At 46.9% G+C, this 20,601-nt stretch overlaps 1 protein-coding gene and 1 pseudogene across 1 annotated transcript; both read left to right on the top strand.

Annotated features, from left to right (window-relative positions):
* The first annotated feature begins 992 nt into the window (after positions 1 to 992).
* LOC119273005 lies at positions 993 to 7,801 on the top strand (annotated as a pseudogene).
* Positions 7,802 to 11,789: 3,988 nt separating this feature from the next.
* Positions 11,790 to 14,097, top strand: LOC119270335 (hydroxyethylthiazole kinase-like). The gene is made up of 2 exons (XM_037552345.1): positions 11,790 to 12,326; positions 13,094 to 14,097. The coding sequence occupies exons 1-2, from the start codon at positions 11,892 to 11,894 to the stop codon at positions 13,484 to 13,486; spliced, it is 828 nt and encodes a 275-aa protein (XP_037408242.1). The 5' UTR covers positions 11,790 to 11,891; the 3' UTR covers positions 13,487 to 14,097.
* Positions 14,098 to 20,601: the final 6,504 nt, after the last annotated feature.

Raw genomic sequence — 20,601 nt, 5'->3', positions numbered from 1 at the left:
TTGAGAACACTTGATGTATGTCTTGCATGTGCTTATCTGTGGTGACAATGGGATATCACATGATCCACTTGATGTATGTTTTGGTGATCAACTTGTGAGTTCTGTGACCTCGTGAACTTATGCATAGGGGTTGGCACACGTTTTTGCCTTGACTCTCCGGTAGAAACTTTGGGGCACTCTTTGAACTTCTTTGTGTTGGTTGTATAGATGAATCTGAGATTGTGTGATGCATATCGTATAATCATACCCACAGATACTTGAGGTGACATTGGAGTATCTAGGTGACATTAGGGTTTTGGTTGATTTGTGTCTTAAGGTGTTATTCTAGTACGAACTCTTGAATAGATCAATCAAAAAGAATAACTTTGAGGTGGTTTTGTACCCTACAATAATCTCTTCATTTGTTCTCTGCTATTAGTGACTTTGGAGTGACTCTTTGTTGCATGTTGAGGGATAGTTATATGATCCAATTATGTTATTATTGTTGAGAGAACTTGCACTAGTGAAAGTATGAACCCTAGGCCTTGTTTCAACACATTGCAATACCGTTTACGCTCACTTTTATCATTAGTTACCTTGCTGTTTTTATATTTTCAGATTACAAAAACCTATATCTACCATCCATATTGCACTTGTATCACCATATCTTCGCCAAACTAGTGCACCTATACAATTTACCATTGTATTGGTTGTGTTGGGGCACAAGAGACTCGTTGTTATTTGGTTGCAGGGTTGCTTGAGAGAGACCATCTTCATCCTACGCCTCCCACGGATTGATAAGCCTTAGGTCATCCACTTGAGGGAAATTCTCTATTGTCCTACAAACCTCTGCACTTGGAGTCCCAACAACGTCTACAATAAGAAGGTTGTGTAGTAGACATCAAGGAGGAGCTAGGCCAGGTGAAGAGGCAGCTCCAGGAAAAACAAGGTAAGTAATAACCTATTATGTATTCAAAAAAAGGAAAATGATATGCAATTACCGAAATGCCATGATGTGTACAGAGGCGACGACCGAGATCGAGGCCCGGAAAACGGCCCTGGTCGAAGCCAAAGGGAAGGCTGTCAAGGTGCAGACCGCTCGGAAGAAGCTCAAGGCCCAGGTCAACGAGGTCCAAGAGGAGCTCGAGGACGCGGTGAAGAAGTGCGAGGCCTTGGAGCGCGATGCGTCGGTTCAAGAGACCGAACTCGCCAAGGCTCGTCAGAGTGCGGAGGCAGCCCGGAATGAGGCCCAGGGCGCCCTCCACGAGATCCAGGAGGCCAGGAAGATCGCGGCAGGTAAGGCATTCAATATGCAAAGCAAGAATGTGAAGATGAAATATCGTTTACTAACCCGAGTCCTCCAGGGGCTTTTACTGATCTGCCATGCAGTGTGGCTGACGCCACACAGTTCTTTCGAGCCGAAGAAGGGAGCTCCACGGAGAAGCTATTCTGGTCGCAATATGTCGCGCCAGAACGTCCGGTGCCCTTCAGCAATCAGCTAAAACAGCTGGTCGAGCTGCATAGGGTGGCCAAACTAGCCATGAAGGATTTAATAATCCAGTTGTGACCAGCCGAAGCTATACCCGGAAGTTACTTCAGCCTCGTGAAGCGACTGGTGGATGCCTGCCCTCGGCTGGACGTCGTCAAGCGGTCCGTCTGCATCGAGGGCGCACGTCTGGCCTTCTCCTATTGCAAGGTCTGGTGGGCGAAGCTGGACGTTGTCAAATTGGCGACCGAGGGGCCGCCGGAGGGCAAGGAGCACCGCACACCTGAGTGATACTTCGGCGATGTCTTGGAGGGGTCCCGCATTGTTGCGGATCATTGTGCGAAAGACACTATCTTTGAATGAATGTATTCGATCTCCCTCTACCTTGTATGATAAAACAAAGTGATTGTGCAACATAATGCTTGTTATGTTTTAAAATTTTTACTTCGTGTGCGGCCGTGTTGTATGAAATCTGAGGGTTAACCAGTCGTCGGCTTCTGCCCCCACGTAGGTAGTACGGGGGTGTTCGGGATGGAATCTAAACAATCTTGATCCAATTAGATGGTCCTTGAAGGAGTTGTTTAGCGCAACGAACCAGGCAACTAGACTATGCGGCTGTAACGCCCTCACCTAGCCATAGGAGTTCGACAATAAAAACATGGGCGCAACCCCTAGTATCCGAACTAGAGTGCTATAAGCGTCTGATCGGGAAGTAACAATCCTTCGCATAATGCGGAAGAAATCTCCACCGATTTGTAACCTCCGAACAGCTGACCGGCTCTCGCCGCATCATGACAGTCAGTTTTCGGCTTTCTCCACTAAGGTGCTCCTTTGGATAAACCAAGGCACAATCGCAGTAGTTGTCCCCTTACTACCTTAGCTGATATAGCGGAACGTAAGGTAGCAAGCACAGGAGCCGGGCAACCCAACTATTGACCAAAGACATGATTCGGAGCCAATGCATATAATGCGAAATTTAGGGTGTCGAACTATACTTATAAAAAGTGTTCGGACTTTTGTTGTCGCAATGTGGCGTGCTATGAAGCCCCTGGCAAACATCACATGTACCAAAGTGTACGGGTGCTACCTGATAGGGTTATCCACAGGGAAGCTGAGAGAAAAAAGAGAAAGAAAACAGGAAAGATGCAAAGGTAAAAAGTTGGGGTCCTAAAGCTCCAGCCGCAAACTGTTCTCATTATAATTTAATTAGTACGTCAAGGCGCATTAATATAGGTAGTGCGATAAGCAACAGGCTATTTAACATGCCGAAACCAAGGGAGAACTGCACGTGGGTCCTGAAAAACAGGTAGAGTTATCGTTAATGGAATCACCTAAAAAGTCCCTCATATGTCTGCGTTTCTCGCCGTCTTGGTGTGTTTATCCTTCAAGAGGACCGATGACCAGTCCACCAGATGAGGCCTGTGGGATTGAGACCTAAAAAGGAAACGAGTAAAAGTGAAAGTATGTGTGTATCCGATGTCGGTTGAGCGGTACTATGGACCACAAGCTAGTTATGCCTCCGTCGATGCCCATGGGATTTTGAGTGCGTAGTTATGTACGCGCGGCACGAATGCCACCACTTGATCGGGACTGAGACGGAGGCCGGATTGCTAGTCGAGCTCCTGATGAGCCGAGCTCTCTTGCTGCAGGGTAGTTCGGACCCTCTTGACGGTGTCCATGGGCTCGGCAGCCTAATTAAGGCTCTGCTTGAGAAGGCCGCTCTGTACTTCTGCTGCTAAGGCAGCTGTGTGCTCTTCTGTACGGAGGGAGCGTTCCGTATTTCCATTGACCGTTATGACACCGCGTGGACCGGGCATCTTGAGCTTGAGATAAGCATAGTGTGGTACTGCGTTGAATCGAGCAAACGCGGTTCGTCCGAGCAGTGCGTGATAGCCGCTGTGGAAGGGGACGATATCGAAGATTAACTCCTCGCTTCGAAAGTTGTCCGGAGATCCAACGACAACCTCTAGAGTGATTGAGCCCGTACAGCGGGCCTCTACACCTGGTATGACTCCTTTGAAGGTAGTCCTGGTGGGCTTGATCCGTGAACCTAGCAATATCTATTTGTACGATTGGGTGGTTTATCCGGGGTGCCATGAATCTGGCATGGACGATCAAGTATGCGGTCCAAGCTGGATGGGCCTGAATTGTTCTTTTGGAACGGCTTCTTCCGCTGACCGGACTTAGAGCCACTGAATCCGGCATCGATCGTCGTATCCTCAGTGTTGTCATTATTGTTTCGACGCTTGTATCTGTTACGTCGAGACTTGTCTTTGCTATTTTTAACTTCAGGGGTGTCGGCATCGCTTGCTTTGTTTTTGCTATGGGCCAACCAACTGTCCTCGCCCGCACAAAAGCGGGTCATGAGTGTCATGAGGGCCGTCATGGATTTTGGCTTTTCTTGGCCGAGGTGGCGAGCGAGCCATTCGTCGCGGATGCTGTGTTTGAAGGCTGCTAGGGCTTCGGCATCCGGACAATTGACGATTTGATTCTTTTTAGTTAAGAACCTAGTCCAGAATTTCCTGGCGGACTCTCCAGGTTGTTGAACTATGTGGCTTAAGTCATCCGCATCTGGTGGCCGGACATATGTACCTTGGAAGTTGTCGATGAAGGCTTCTTCCAAGTCCTCCCAGCTGCCGATAGAATTTCTAGGCAGGCTGTTTAACCAGTGCCGAGCTGGCCCCTTGAGCTTTAAAGGGCGGTATTTGGTGGCGTGGAGGTCATCGCCGCGGGCCATATGAATGTGGAGAATGAAGTCTTCGATCACACCGCGGGCCATATGAATGTGGAGAATGAAGTCTTCGATCCACACCGCGGGGTCCGTGGTCCCATCGTATGATTCTATATTCACAGGTTTAAACCATTCTGGGAATTCATGATCCATGACCTCATCAGTGAAGCAATGAGGGTGTGTGGCGCCTCTATATCGGGCTGTATAGCGACATAGCTCTGATGGAGTCCGTCTGCGGTTTTCAGCCCGCGCATGACTAAGTTTGTCATGTCCGAATAGGTGGCCGTCGTCGCGTGTCGAGGCACGTCCTCGTGATCCGTAGATTGATCTGGTATGTCCTGCTTTATTGTTCAGGTTTTGCCGGAGGTCATATGTATGGTCGTGGGCTAATTTACCTCTACCTGTGTGATGAGGCGGGGCGGGCTGGTGTTTGGCGTGAGTTGCCGTTTTGTCCCGACCACGTGGTGGTCGGTCAGCCGCATTTTACGATGGTGGTATTTATTCCGGCGTCTCCTCATCAAAATGAGGTAGCAATTTGCGTTTTGGGTAGCTTTTGGTTGGGCGCTTGAGACCGTATTTTTCGGCTGCTAGGACATCGGTCCATTTATCATTGAGCAGATCTTGGTCAGCTTGAAGCTGTTGCTGCTTCTTTTTCAGGTTCCTTGCAGTGGCTATTGGCTGGCGCTTGAAGCGCTCCTGCTCAAGAGGTTCCTCAGGCACGATGAAATCGTCGGTGCCGAGGCTCACTTCATCCTCAGAGAGCGGAAGATAACTTCCATCCTCTGAGTCTTCATGTGTGGCCTGTTTACCAGGGCTAGCCTGCCCATCTTCCCGTTCTTGTTCATTGGTTGTTTCAACGGGGTCTTCGTTGTCTTCGGCACCTTCTGGAGTGTTATCTTCTCCTATGCCGGTGTTGCTGTCTTTACTACGGCGTGACTTAGAGCGGCGACGCTGACGCCGGCGCTTGGATTGTATTTCAGAAGGTTTGTCCTCAGCTGGATCTTCCTCCTTGTCATCGCTGATGTTCTCCTTTGATGCATCCACCATGTATACATCATACGAGGAAGTGGCTGTCCAGCGTCCGGTGAACGGCGGGTTCTGGGCCTCTTCTTCTCCGGCATCGTCGTCCATACCGTCGATGTCCTCGAAGTCGTAATCAAGTGTGTCGGTCAAATCCTCGACTGTGGCTATGAAGTGGGTGGTGTGTGGGAAGCAAAATTATCCACCGTCAGCCCCTAGTTCGGACTGGATATAGTTCGGATGTGAGTCCTTCATCAAGGATAGGTTTTTTAATGAGTTTAGCATGTCGCCCAAAGGCGAGTGCAGGAAGATGTCCGTGGCGCTGAATTCAAAGATCGATAAGCGATCAAGTTCGGCGTCCGCGGGCTCACATGGTTCGGAACTTACGGCCGGAGACAAGTCCGGAGTTCCGGTAGCACAGGTATCGTATGAGATCAAGTCTATGTGCGGCTCCAACGCCGGGGAATCTGTGGCCTCCGTGGCGGGGTTGAGCCTCCCGTCCTTGGATGGCGCAGTCTGCTCTAGATCTAAGGCCAGAGCAGTTACGGGAGTTGTCTCCTGGACGCAGTCCGGTGACAGATTTAGGCCATGTCTCTCGGGGTGACCAGGAGTGGTAGCCGCGGTCTCGAATCCGGCGAAGATCAAGTCTCCATGGATGTCCGCAACGTAGTTCAAGCTCCCAAATCTGACCTGATGGCCAGGGGCGTAGCTTTCAATCTGCTCCATATGGCCAAACGAATTGGCCCGCAGTGCGAAGCCACCGAACACAAAGATTTGTCCGGGGAGGAAAGTTTCTCCTTGGACAGCGTCATTATTGACGATCGAAAGGGGCCATCAAAACTTTTGGCGACAACATAGTGGAACTCTCAATTAAAGCATCAATGTTGGTGTCAAAACCGGCGGATCTCGGGTAGGGGGTCCTGAACTGTGCGTCTAAGGTCGATGGTAACAGGAGACAGGGGACACAGTATTTTACCCAGGTTCAAGCCTCTCTATGGAGGTAATACCCTACGTCCTGCTTGATTGATCTTGATGAATATGAGTATTACAAGAGTTGATCTACCACGAGATCGTAATGGCTAAACCCTAGAGGTCTAGCTTGTATGATTATGATAATGAGTCTCCTCCTCCGGACTAAGTCCTCTGGTTTATATGGACACCGGGAGGATCTAGGGTTACACAAGGTCGGTTACAAAGAAAGGAATCTACATATTTGGTCGCCAAGCTTGCCTTCCACGTCAAGGAGAGTTCCATCCGGACACAGGTGCAGTCTTCGGTCTTTGTATCTTCACAGCCCATCAGTCCGGTCCATGACTAACAGGTCAGACGCTTGAGGACCCCTTAGTACAGGACTCCCTCAGTGATGCCCTGGCCATGCATGCTAGCGGAGACCGGATCCTGATCCCACCATAAATCATTCGCTTCATCATCTTCACCACCGTTGTGTTGTTGGACACCAGGCTCTTAGCAGCCAGGAGCTTCGATGTCGGTGCTCGATTGTAATGCTATCTAGGGGTAGGGTTGATGATGGTGTTGAGATGAAAAACATGTAGAGCCGCATTAACGAACTAGACGTTCCCGAGGAATTGTAGTATCCTACAGAGCCAGTGCCCAATCTCCTCGGACACATCAGATGAACTTAATGACGGGCCTGCAGAGCCGGTGCCCGATCTCGTCCTCGGACACGTCCAGTTCATCGCTACTAGTTGTGCACCTCCGTCGTCTCAACACCATCATCAACCCTACCCTAGGTGGCATTACACTTGGGCACCAACATCGAAGCTCCCAACTGCTAAGAGCTTGGTGTCTAACAACACAAGGTGGTGAAGATGATGAACTACGAGGTGGGGTCTGGATCTAACCTCGGCAAGCACGGCCAGGGCATCACCTCTCCAATCAAAGTGTTGGAACGGCCACAGAGCGCTGGTTTCGGCATGGTCGACACTGAGGTAGAAGGACGATAAAGCAACGGACTTCCTGATAAAGAATCGGACACCTGGCTGACCAAGTGGGGAGATGACGAGGGCGCAGATGAAAGCTCTCAAGTGGTTTACGACGATTGGGAGAAGGGTGTCGCTGATGGATTGCGGAAGCAAGGTCGGAAGTTCTGCCAGCAAATCCTTGCCACGCAGGAGCAGATGACGCCAGAGATGCAAGAGGCGAGCATATGGGGGTGATCACCAAGACCGTGATGTTGGCGCACGTGAAAAGCGCGTCGGCGGAGTTGATGACAGGTGACCTGATCTGGGAGTTAACAAGGCTCAAGGAGAAGTTCTCCGAGGTGTACCAGACATACTGCCTCCGCTAGTTGCCCCGATGCTCCAAAGGTGGCAGCCTCTATGGGACCCCACCATATGGCTGGATGTGTTCGTCCTGCTAAAGAACACACTGGACGATGGGTCAGGCATGTCTTCATACGCGGATCTGGTTGAGAACACCCTGGTTTCGGCAGTCCAGGCATTGGAGTGGAAGGCCACAGACTCTGAGCGGATGCGTCGCTTCCTCGCGTAGTGGACACGCTGCCTACTTTTGTCGTGCAGTGCATCCTTGTAAAGGTCGTTATGCCAGAGATGGCTGCGAGATGAATCTTAGAGAGAGACCCAAGCCTAATGTGTTATAGCCTTACAGGTTGATTCTTTTGCCTAACCCTTGGAAACCATGATCTAACCGAATCGATGTAGTTAAGCCAAACAAATATCATTGTGATTTTGTTTTGATCACGATGTGATTTGTAGATATTGATATGGTGTGATTCGGTAATCAGTTATAATCTTGGCAATCAAGTATCGCCCATGTATAAATGCAAGGCAAGATACTCAGACATTTACTGCAAAAACATTGTGTTGGGCTTGGTTATTAACTGAGGAATTTGTGTGTGTTGACATGCATCCCATGTATAACAACATAGGGTTTGCTGACTTGGCTAAACAATTATTCATTGCGGAGATTAACAGGGATCATAATTTAGTTTTCTTGCCTATTTTTAAAACTGGTAGACGTAATTTCTCGACAAGTCTTCTTAACCGTCTTTCTGGCGGAATAGACTTCACTTGGATTTCACGTCCGCCTAGGGCCGTTCTGGGGGCATATTAGTTGGCATCAATACAAGGACTATGGGCGTGTTGACTAGTTCGTATGGTGTGTATCATCTTAAGCTCCATATCCCAATAAAATCGACAACTTCACATGGACTCTCGTCACCGTGTATGGTGTGGCCCAGGATGAGTTCAAGGCTGACTTTCTTCATGAATTGGTTAATCTGACAAAAGATAATCCCTATCCTATTCAAATAGGTGGTGATTTTAATTTGCTAAGATTCCAAAAAAAACTCGTGGTAGGTTTGATAATTGGTCTTTCTTGTTCAACACTGTTATTGACAATTTTGATCTGCGAGAAGTTTTCATGAATGGAAGACGGTTCACTTGAGCGAACAGTCTTCGGGAACCGACATACGAGAAATTAGATCGTGTTCTAGTGGATATCGAAAGGGAATCTAAATTCCCTATGGTTTCTGTGAATGTATTACCTCGTACCGAGGCTCTACCAGACCATGCCCCCATCATTCTCACCACTGGTTCATTACATCTGCAGATCAGACGCAAGTTCAAATTCGAACTTGGTTGGCTACTCTGCGACCGCTTCTATGATATGGTTATGTAGGTGTGGGAGAAACCTGTTGTCGGGCTTACTCCAATACACAAATGGAATAATAAAATATGTGCAATATGTAAATTCCTTGGTGGTTGGGCTAGGCATACTACGTTTATCCTCAAAAAGAGAAGTTTCGTCCCATGTCTATTATTGATGATTTAGAAGCTTTGGTTGAAGTTTGACCGCTATCTGAACATGAAATTGAGATCAAAAGTCAACTAAATGAATAGATAGCTCGACTTGTGAGAGAAGAGGAGCTCAAATGGTACCAACATTCAAACTCTCAATTTATTCTCAAAGTGGATTCAAATACTAGATACTTCCATGGTGTAGCCAACGGTAGACACCGAAAGAAATTTATTCATTATCTTTGGGGCTCCATAAGAGGGTAGCTTCTCAATGGATGAGTCCCAAACAGATGATATACCCTAGGTTTCTATTGCGAAAAATAACCTTCTAATAGCTCCTTACTCGGAGGAGGAGGTAAAGAAGGCAGTTTTCCTACTGGAACACAACAGGGCCCCGGGTCTGGACGGTCTTCCAGTTGAGTTCTATCAGAACTTCTGGGAGGTTATCAAATTGGACCATCAAAATTTGTTTGGCCACCTCCATGCTGGACCAGTAGAATTGTTTTGCCTAGACTTTGGTGAGATAATTTTATTACCTAAGGTTAATGAGGCAGTTAGGATACAACAATCAACAATATAGACCTATATGCCTTCTTAATGTTAGTCTTAAAATATTCGTGAAAGTTGCGATGATTAGGCTTAACTCGATGGCTGACCATGTGGTTCATGTTGTGAAACGTAGTAGAAAACAAAAAATAAACCGCACCTACGACCACCCAAGATCAATATGAAGAGATTAGGTGCGGAGAGATTTCAACTCATGGTAAGAATTTATAAAGTGTGCAAGTGCGATGGTAATACCAGTTACCTTGTATTGTGCTCATAGCATTTGATATATGTGTTTTGTAGGCGGTTCTCCCTAAAGTTATGAAACTCCGCCACGCGGGATTGTATTTCATTCTAGGGTCCTACTTCTCCGTTGCCACAAAGTGGTCGTTTCCATATTTAAGGTCCTTGGACCGGAACCAAGCATGGATCAACGTTATCTCGTATTGTCTTCGGTCTTCTAGATATCTCCAGTTGTCACATGAGAGGTCATAGATTTCCTAAACAATACGTGTTACCTGTGTAGGTTTTGAGATCATGTTGTCTGGGCCCTTAAATTGGACAACACGCACAGAGTTCACCACAGGATAACAAAAAACTAGATAGATCATACTACTACGAATGCAAATGATGACATATAGGATAGGCACAATTTAGTCTTACCACTTACCTACATCTCCCACACCTAGGGAATTACTCACACGTCACAAGAGGGGAATCAATCACAATGAAGATAAAACCCATGAAAACCATATCGATAATACCGGAAAGATCCACAATAAGATGAAATGGATAATGCAAATAGTCTTGATCTCCAAATGAGATTGAGTAAAGTTATGATTGTTCTCCCAATTGGAATTCCTCTTACAATAGTGAAAGGGGTGATGATGATGACAGAGATGAAAGAACCAAAGACTAAGAAGATCTTCGAAGGTTCTTCAAATCCTCCCTTCTTCTGTTCTAGGTGGTGTGGCGGCGGCTAGGGTTCTCTTCTCCCCCTCGGCCCATCATGAAAGTTGCATGTATAGATGTGGTGGAGCTGATGGCAGTCCATACGACCGCTCATAGCGCTTGCGGTCGTATGGAATGTCGTCTTTTACTCTGGTGCGCCTGTTGACTTGGGTTTCATCAGGAAAGTTGCACCATTTGGCTTGATTTGCATCAATCCTCCTTGGTTTCCTTCCATAACTGATATTTTCAGCCAAACATTGGGAAAGTGGGTTTTCTTTTCTTTCGAGGGATTAGCGTTAGAAATATCTGAAGAGTAATAAGAATTCCAGTTAAACCAAGCAAAAATCACTACTATAACATCACAAATTCTCGAGCCATCACGTAACAACCTTCGAATCGAGCTCCGACGGCAGGCGACCTCCAGCAGGCGGCGCATACTGTGGGGAACCTCAAGATGCCGCGGCGGCACCATCATACTCATTGCTGGGACACCATGGGAATAATCACGTCCTTACATGCGTCCCCGCTCGCGCCGTAGGTCTTCACCGAGGGAGTAGTGCCTCGGTTGTTGATATTACCAGGGTGAAACAGGGGATCATCGCCTTCGTAGCCGCGACGCCAGTGCCGAGCGGTAGGTATTTGGCGGATGGAGTAGAGAGGAGGGCATGAGAGGTTACTTGCAGTGCCAGATAGCTCGCAGCCCTGCACCATCGCGCGTGATGGGTGTGTGTTGTGCTCTATCCGCTGCACAAGACGCATGTGTGATGGCGACGATGGAGGTGCAGCATGTGCTGCGTGGACAGTTGTGTGGGATTCTAACCTGGTAAAGGGAACGAGAGGGGGGAGAGACGAGACGGTTGCTTCACTTGTTTTCTTTTACATAAGCCCTGCCATGGAGACTTGACCGTTCTAGTGACGTGGCACTGCCCAGTCAATGGTCAATGTTGTCAAAACCGGTTGACCGACGTGAAACCAAGACCGAGTTAAGTTCTGAACCTTGAGGTTAGTTTGGAGCATAGTTTGACTGAGTTTGAAGTAGTAAGGTTGTAAATTAAACCATGTAGTTAATTCAGAATTGAAATGTGAAGCATAACTTACACGTTTCTATAAATGTGCAACTACATGAGTGAATTGCACTTCTCACTAAAATCCCATTTTGTTGCTTCTTGAAAATCTATGGAGACAGCCTTCAAAAAAAAAAGAAAATCTATGGAGACAAATGGCGCAAATGACACTTGACTTTTCACCAGGATGAAATTGCACAATGCATATATTGATATATCCCATCCTCCCTCTCCTCCGCTGGCCACCAACGCCGCCGCATAACCAAAAAGTCAATCATCCCCCACCCAAGCCCCCGACTCGCCGGTCGCCGCCCGCAGGCCTCGCCATACCCGGCATGGACGAGGAGAGGACGGAGGCGTGGTGGGGCCGGCGCGCGTGGGCGCTGCTGTCGGCCGTCCGCGAGCGGGCGCCGCTGGTGCAGTGCATCACCAACCTCGTCTCCATGGACATCGCCGCCAACGCCCTCACCGCCGCCGGCGCCTCCCCCGCCATGCTCCACTGCCTCCGCGAGATCCCCGACTTCACCCCGCGCTGCGACGCTGTCTACATCAACGTCGGAACGCTCTCCGAGGACTGGCTTCCCTCCATGCGCGCCGCCGCCTCAGCCGGCCGCCCCTGGGTGCTCGACCCCGTCGCCGTCGCCGCCTCCGGCTTCCGGATGGAGGCCTGCCTCCAGCTCCTCGCGCTCCGCCCCGCCGTCGTCAGGGGGAACGCGTCCGAGATCCTCGCCCTCGCCTCCAGCTCAGACAGCTCCTCCTCCTCCTTCAAGGTACCTCAACTAAATCCAATCCTATTAGTAACTGATTGCTAATTTCCAATCCAATCCAATCCTAGGGTTGATTTGATCAGCACAAAATCTTAACTAAATCAGATGATAGATTGTGACACTGCAATGTTATAAACTTATTTGATCCACGTGCTCCTGGTACTGTTATTTTAAACTAAGATTGATCCTTCAGCTCATTTGGGGTCATTGTGGTTGTCATTCAAATTGACTTGCTGGAAACATATGCCGTCCATGTAATCTTGTGGTTAATTTCAGATTTAAAAGAAAAACCATAGCCCAGCTTTAAGTGAAAGCTAAAATAAGCAGTTCGGCACAGAACGTGTAAGGTTCAAACATGCTGAAGTTACCTTGTATCACAAGTGCAGAAAACAGAAAATGGCAATACTATGGAAGAACCACAAAGGAGAGGGACAACAAAGCGACTAATTGTCTTACTGTGTCCCTCCTCCCACTTGAGCACTTTCCCCACAGCGATGAGTAGTTTGAGAGGTAACACAGGCACCATGCCAATTCCATTAATAAGATGGGAAAGGGAAAACAATTTTATCCTGTCTGAAGAAATTTTAGACTGCTGGTCAAACGTCCCTTGCGTTAGTGAAGTTTTTTTTGCATGGATTCCAGGACGATTGCCTGATTGCCTTATCTCCCTCTTATTTGAAGATGAGCAACACGCATACCAAGCCTATTCCCGCCTACAGTATATATTCCATCTTGCCTCTAATGGCACTAATACTTGTGGCCAACTGCAGGGTGTTGACAGTTCACATGACTCAGGGGAGGCCCTGCAAGCCTCGAAAGCATTGGCACGGTCCAGCGGGGCCGTCGTCGCGGTATCTGGAGCAGTTGATTTCATCACGGATGGCGAGCAGGTTGTCAGCGCGAGCAACGGCGTGGCCCTGATGCAGAAGATCACGGCGACAGGGTGTGCCGTGACTGCTCTTATAGCGGCTTTTGTCGGGGCGGATCCCTCTGATGCTCTGGCTGCAACAGCGTGTGCTCTTGCCATCTTTGGGCTTGCCGGACAGATTGGGATGGAGTCGGCTAAAGGGCCTGCCTCTCTCAGGATGCACCTCATCGATGCTCTCTACGGGCTCGACGAGCAGACAGTCACATCAGGGGTCAAAATTGCCCTAGTGCTGTAACACGTGTCTACCGTGGCTACTAGTGTTTAGGAAATATAATGTCTGGGGTGATCTGCAGGGTCCTGGAAAACCATTAAGCGTATCAGATCGTATTGATTGTTGCCATCCATATTTACATGCCCCATGAATAAATTGCCTGGTGACCATCCATCCACATCCAGGCTGTACTAACTACCAAGTACATATTTGTGAATGCTGATGCCAAAAAGGTTTTGCACTGTTGTGTGACAGCACGGCTGTAGAAGCAAGGGTAAAGTCACTCTGGTCATTTGTTCAGAGTTTTGAAATAAATTGTAAAAGTAAATTCATCATCCAGATCAGTTGATCCAGCAGGCATATCTGCTATATGAGACTGGAGATTGATCAAGAAGTCTCTTCAACATAAACTGTATTCGGATTTTGGTGCTCTTTGGCTGCAGCAGAGCGAGCTGAACGGCTGTCGCCACGGGGCTGGGGCCTGGGGGCATGCGCTTGTGCAGTGTGTATGCTCACATCCTCTGTTTTCTCATGACCTAGGGCCTCTCTATTCCTCAACTGAGATACATGTGTTGATTGGATCATGCTATGTAACAAAGCTGATCATGGAGATGTAATCAATCACATTGAACTCAAACGTGTTGGAATATTGACTTCTGGGTGAGAGAGTTGCAGGGGATTCATGGAATGCCAGGTGAGATATCTATTACTTCTATTACTAGTTCTCACTGTACATCTGTTACTTCTTCACCTAGTTATATCTGTTTTTGAGATCATTGTATGCAGTATTGCGTTGCTACCTGGCACTAGTGACATTCCAGTAGCTGAATTCAATTATCAGGGCCCTACTCTACTTTGTACCTTGTTGGTGACGTACACAAGTCAGCATGTCAAATTAAATACAAGCTCATAGTTCACAAATTGGTACCAACAAGGGTAAAAAATGCTGAATACCGCTGATGCTACAGTCTTCCCTTCACTTGAAGGAACAGATCCTTCATTTGATGATGGCGCTAAATGGCCCCATTCGGCTTCACATCTTGTTCATGTGTCTTTGTTAAGTCGCTCAGCATCTCCATCATCTGCATTATCAGCTCAGTCTCTAGTTGAAATGTCAGGAAAACTTCCATTATGGATCTGGAAGTAATATTCTGCCAAGGGATTAGCTATATTGGAAAAATACTCATGAGCAGTTGGTACCGTTTAGCTATGGCGGACTAGCAAACCAAACCTCTGTTCATTGTGACTCAGTTTACATTGTTTTGAGTAATGTTGATATGTGAAATTCAAGATGGCATTTTAGGGCTGAATTTTTTGGGAATTCAGAATTAGTATCTATTTGGCACTGCCAAAACACATGATATCTTAGGTTTTGGCACCGATAATATAGAAAATAGTTATTTTAAATTATTGGGCCAACAATGTATATGGTGAATGCCGAGGCAAAACCTTTGCAGATTTTATTCAGTCACCCACGTTCTTTATTACGATCATATATGTCACACGGAGTATAAGCCACTCACTAGAACATTCTCAGTTACAAGCAATAGGAAAAGAAAAAGATGGTGTGTTGGTGGCTAGGTTAGAAAGAGATATGTCGACCCTCTTCAAAAGTAACATGTGATGATAGTTTGCATCTGTTCCGGCATTCCCATTCTGATCATTGTGGGATGAGCCAGCTCTAACCATTCATGTTCTTATTCACTGCAGGTCTGATAGTATATATGCATGTTTCGGTCTGCAATGATATCTGAGAAGAAATAACGCTGAAACTAACTGGTGCTTTGTAGCGTTAAACACTCCATTTTCATCTGCAACTCGACACATCACCAAAATAGTACTCCCTCCATCCCATAATATAAGACATTATTACCTCATTTGATTTTCTCTGCTGCCATCACCTAGCTATCTTTTAGATGACATTATATAGACATTACATCGACTCGGAGGATCAGAAATATGAGTCTCCCAAGTCATAGAAGAATAGAACAGAATGCTGTCGACAGTCACATGAAGTAGTTGCCTCTGCTTGTCAGTTTCAAATTCAAATTTGGGGTCATTGTTTGGTCACAAGATCCATATGTCATATTATTATGTACAATCTCATGTTGCTAACTGACTACTTCATGTGCATTCTGTGACCTGTTCGTACTATAGTTCTATATGTTGCTCATGCTTTAGGTGTTCATCAAACTTGGAGTTAGAACATCAGCTTAATTGAACACATTGATATGAATTTATTTTCTGCCTACAAAAAAGGACAAGTGTAATACATAATTCACATTACGTTTTGGTTCATCAAATTGATAACTACACACACTCATATTTGTCCTGCATGGTTAATTTGCTAAGAAAATCCACCCGTGCGTTGTGAAAGGTTGTAAATTCGTTGGTTCTGACACATGTGCAAAGGTCATGTTCATTTTGTGTTGTTAGTGAAATATTTATTTCATTTTCTTACCAGGAGTGTTATGTGAGACAATTCCCTATTAGAGCCTTTTCAAAAATGCGCTTCCTTATTTGGCCAAAATACGAATTTCTTCCCATTGTGACACTACCTCCAAAATTGATGCCCAATTTGGCATCTCCGGCCAGTCCGTTGTCATGCTCTGTCGAAAGCCTGTAAGTTTTTTGTTGCTTGGACAAAACTATCCATAGTCCGTCAGTGTTTTTGCACTACCGTCCAGTTCAATTCGGCACTTTTGTCCAGCCCGTCAGTTCTTTTTGTCATCATGGAGCATCCGCAGAGCAACAAGGGCGGCTTGCTGGACTGTGGCATGTGTAGCGATATGGTCGTGAGCAATGACCTATATTGCGTCGCGGCCACACATGCATGGCGGGGCGGCAGGCAAGCTGCTGGTCCAGATTTATGGATCAACCGCCTAGTAGGCGCCTCGAGAGTTACCTGACGGTGTCCATGAAGTACCGGTTCTCCGGCGACAGAGCGCGTGCACCTTGCTAGGGCCAGGTCTTCATGGACAGCGTCCCATTGAATGCCTGACATGCGCCTCTTCACTTTGACATCCACAACAGCTTTGTGTTGCTGGTCATGGAGCGACGCACCGAGGCATGCATGCCTCGACGTCGTCAAGCTCATCATGTCCAAAGAGTGAGGGAAGTTCTAAGAGAGATAAGAGACAGTGTCCCGGCTAAGGGGTCACTTACCACGTCAACTCCTGGTGATGGGTCCGGTTGAGGACTCCTTGTCGGTTTCGTCCTGGCCGCATCGGACAGCCCATGGCGCATACAAGGAAGATTCAGAAGACATGTGTACATGATAAGACACTGGATTCGTGTAGGGATTTACGTCCTCATGTGTAGGCAACTAGGATCTTGTACCCTAGAACACCCAGTATCCTATATTAATCGAGGGGCCATGCTGGTAGACACAATTTATGATATCTTGGTAGTTTACCTGTACTTTGTCCATAGTCCAAAGGGAATAAACACATGCAGGACTTAGGGTATTATCCCTTCAGAAAGCTTGAACTTGGGTAGACTGTGTCTTTGTTACCGTCATTCCTAGACGCCTAGTTTAGGATGCCCTACTAGGAGGTCTGCCAGATCTAGCTCCGTCAATAAGCGTTTCCTTTTAGGGATAATTGTATATTTTCAAGTAGCACTCAACAACGAAAATGGATGGAAACGTCAAATAGGGCATAAAATTTTGAGATTGTCTTAAATAGCAAAGAAAAATTTGTTTAGGGGGCCAATAAGGAAATATATTTTTCAGAAGGGCCAAATAAAGAATTCTCTCATCTCCTGCAGAGTTAGACCTTGCAAAAGAACCATCTTAGTCAATTTCTCCCCTTTCTATCGTCTCCTCCGCTCCCTTTGCCGCCGCCGCCAACACAAATCTACAATTTATCTTGTTCCTGGAAGGGAGCAACAACCAAGATGCCGACAACCATGGCCAAGGCCGCAAGGGCAGGAGCGGCGCCTCTTCGCCACGACAGCAGCCTTCCGGAGGAGATCGTCGTCTGGGAGATCCTAGTTCGCCTCGACCCCAAATCTCTCCTCCGTTGCCGCGCCGTCCGTCGGACGTGGCGCCATGCCACCTCCCCCCGCGCCTTCCTGCTTGCCCACCATGCCCACCAGCCAGCCCACCCATCGCGTTAGACGAAGAATACATCCTCACTGTCGACCGCCTTGCCGCCACCCAGCTCCACACTGTCGCCCATCTTGACAAGGCCTTCAATCCAGAGGCTTCCTGCGATGGCCTTCTTGTTGTCTCCAGGTACAACATGACTGACACCATTGATTTCTCAATTTGTAACATGGCCACTCGTCAATTTGCTCCCCTTCAGCAACTACATGAATTGGGCTTGCGGTTATTGGGGGTGTACTCGCATCAACCTACCGGCGAGTATCGATTGTTACTTGAACTCGATAGCTACAATTAAACGCCTGAAGACCAACTTGGCTACTATGTCTTTGCATTGGGCTCTCACCAGTCACCAAGGTACATCGGGTGGCAGGAGTCAACATCACAGTGCTTCAGTTTACCTGTCTTGGTATGCGATAGTCTGCATTGGTAGTTTGGTACCCAGTATATTATGTGAGTGAAAGCAGCTACGTACGGCTTCAGAGTGAAAGCAAAGTGATAGTATTCGACACCATAGCTGAGTCGTTCTGGCCAATGCGTGCTCCAATTGTTTCCACCAACTCATATGCCTTCGAGATGGATGATACACTCGGCATATATAACCGTAACTATGCCAAAACAACTATTGATATATGGGTATTGCAGAACTACGAAAGCGAGGTTTGGGACTTCAAGTATCGAATCAAATTGTCAGTTGCAGAAATACGGGGGAAGTTTGAGGCCTTTAATGACCATTGGAATGTGGAGGTTGTTTCAGCAGACCATGACGTGCTCTTGCTAGTCAGTTCTGGTCGGTGTCTGTCTTACGTTGACAATGATGGTAAGCTGATTGACAGTTTTGATCATGGTCGCAAATACTTCTTTTTGTCTAAATATCGGCTCAAGCAAAGTCTTGTCCAGCATACCTTCTTTCAGGCATTAGAAAGTTCTGTTGTGAACACTTCACCATTCATCTGATGTCTACTGAGCGAGGTGGTGCTTCTTAGCAGCTTAACTGTTGTATCCTTATGAGCTGCAACATCTATGAATTGGATCAAGTATGAGCCTGCTGGCATCTTCTTCATTTTGCATTGATGTATATAAATTATGATTAGAAGCTCTATCTTTTGTGTGTTTATCTATGCTTTTCTTGGCACCCTGGAGGGCTGAAATGACTATTCTGTATGTTGATGCTATAATTTCTTAGTAATTTTGCTCTGCTTTGTACATAATTGCCAACTGATCCGCCTCATGTGTCTATTTTCTTGGGCTGATAGTTTGACTCTGCTTTATTTTAATTATCTTGTGATTTTCTTAGTATTCAATTGTTAGCAATTTTTATGGCTCATGTCCCTCTTCCTTGAGTCAAAGAGTTGACTTTACCTTCTTATCTAGTGGTTTTCTTGATAGTCTATATTGAGTGTGTTTCCGGTTTGTACCCTCTGTTGTCGCTCATGATGAAATGAGAAAAGATTTTTCTGTTTCTTGATGTGCAAGTTGCATCTAATTTTTAGAGCAGCTTGAGCACTACACATTAAAGTAAATGGTTGCATAAGAGTAGTTGACACCATTTATTTATGACTAACTACCAACCAAACCTCTGTTCACTATGACTCATTTCCCATTCCTTTCACTGAATTTTGTGGAAGTCATAGTTAATATCTACTCGACAGTGCAACCGTAGTATCTTAGGTTTTGGCACCGAAAATATAGAACATAGTTGTTTTAAATTATTGGGCCAACAATGTATGCGGTGAATGCCGAGACAAAGCCCTTGCAGATTTTATTCAGTCGCCCACATTCTTTATTAAGTTGGTAAATGTCTCACAAAATATAACCCACTCACTAGAACATTTCGGGTTGCAAGCAGCACGAATAGGAAAAGGGTTGGTGTGCTAGCGGCTAGGTTAGAAAGACCTGCGTCTGTTCCAGCGTCTTGCAACATTAACTTGTGATGATAGTTTGCATCTGTTCCAGCGTTTCCACTTCCGGACATTGCTGGATGTCCGTGCTTTAACCGTTCATGTTATTATTCATTGCAGGCCTGATAGTTTGCATGTTTCTGTCCATAATACCAAATGTTATCTGACAAAAGAACACTGAAACTGGTGCTTTGTAGCGTTAAACCTTTCCATTTGCAAACCAGCACATCACCAAAGTACGCTCACCTGGTTTCCTCTATTGCCATCACCTAGCAATCTTTTAGATGGCATTATATAGGTATTAGGTCGACTCTCAAGCATTGGATGTTTGAGTTTCCAAGCCATAGAATGGGAGCGTTGTCGATGGTCACACGAAGCAGTTGCTTCTGCTTGTCAGTTTCAGTTTCAAATTTTGGTGTTCGTTTGGTCACAAGATACATACCTTATATTAGGGCAACCCCAACGTGGCTCGTCAAATCGCCCACAAATGTCTGAACTGGATAGTTTGGACACTTTAAGCTATGCAATGCGAGTCGTGAAATTTGTCCGGACCAATTCGGATATTCAGAATCCCCAAACTGGTACCAAATGGGGGAGGGGATATAAGAGAGTCCAGACGTCTGCCTAACCCACTATTAGTTGGACCACATCTCCTCCTAGCACATGTGTCTCACTCATTTTTTTCCCCTCTCGGTCCATCCACTGTAAGTCATACCCACTGTCCGGATTTGATGAGTACGGCTGGATGGTCAACGCACTGCCTGCTGTATACAGACACGTCTAGTCGTGTCGGTGGACATTTTGTGTCATCTGTTTGGTGATCCCTCTTAGAGTTTCCCTTAGTGCATCTCTAGCAGATCCCCTATATATTAAAAGTGCAAAAGGTGCTTCCCATACCACTTTACTATTTTTTTAATAAAGTCACTGCTTCACAGTAGGCAAATCTCCTATGTATTTGAGTCCACCAGTCGCCACCCCCACGGCCAAGGGGGAGGAGGAACACTAGCGAACGCCGCTCGCCGCAGCACCCGAGGCCCCCGCCTCGGCATCCGGAACCCTCCGCGTGTAGACGAAGCAGCAAGGCCTTCCTGCCACCTTCCTTGGCAGCCGCGCGGCTCTCTTCGGTGACCCCT

This window comes from Triticum dicoccoides, chromosome 3A (genome assembly GCF_002162155.2).
Source record: "Triticum dicoccoides isolate Atlit2015 ecotype Zavitan chromosome 3A, WEW_v2.0, whole genome shotgun sequence".
Classification (NCBI taxonomy): Eukaryota; Viridiplantae; Streptophyta; class Magnoliopsida; order Poales; family Poaceae; genus Triticum; species Triticum dicoccoides.
Note: the sequence above shows the minus strand (reverse complement) of the source record. Positions and strands in the feature narration are given on the sequence as shown.

Bases quoted from the DNA above. Each gene is read 5' to 3' on its own strand.
- LOC119270335 (XM_037552345.1), top strand. From the start codon at position 11,892: ATGGACGAGGAGAGGACGGAGGCGTGGTGGGGCCGGCGCGCGTGGGCG. The intron at 12,327-13,093 runs GTACCTCAACTA...GGCCAACTGCAG, and splicing joins GCTCCTCCTCCTCCTTCAAG to GGTGTTGACAGTTCACATGA.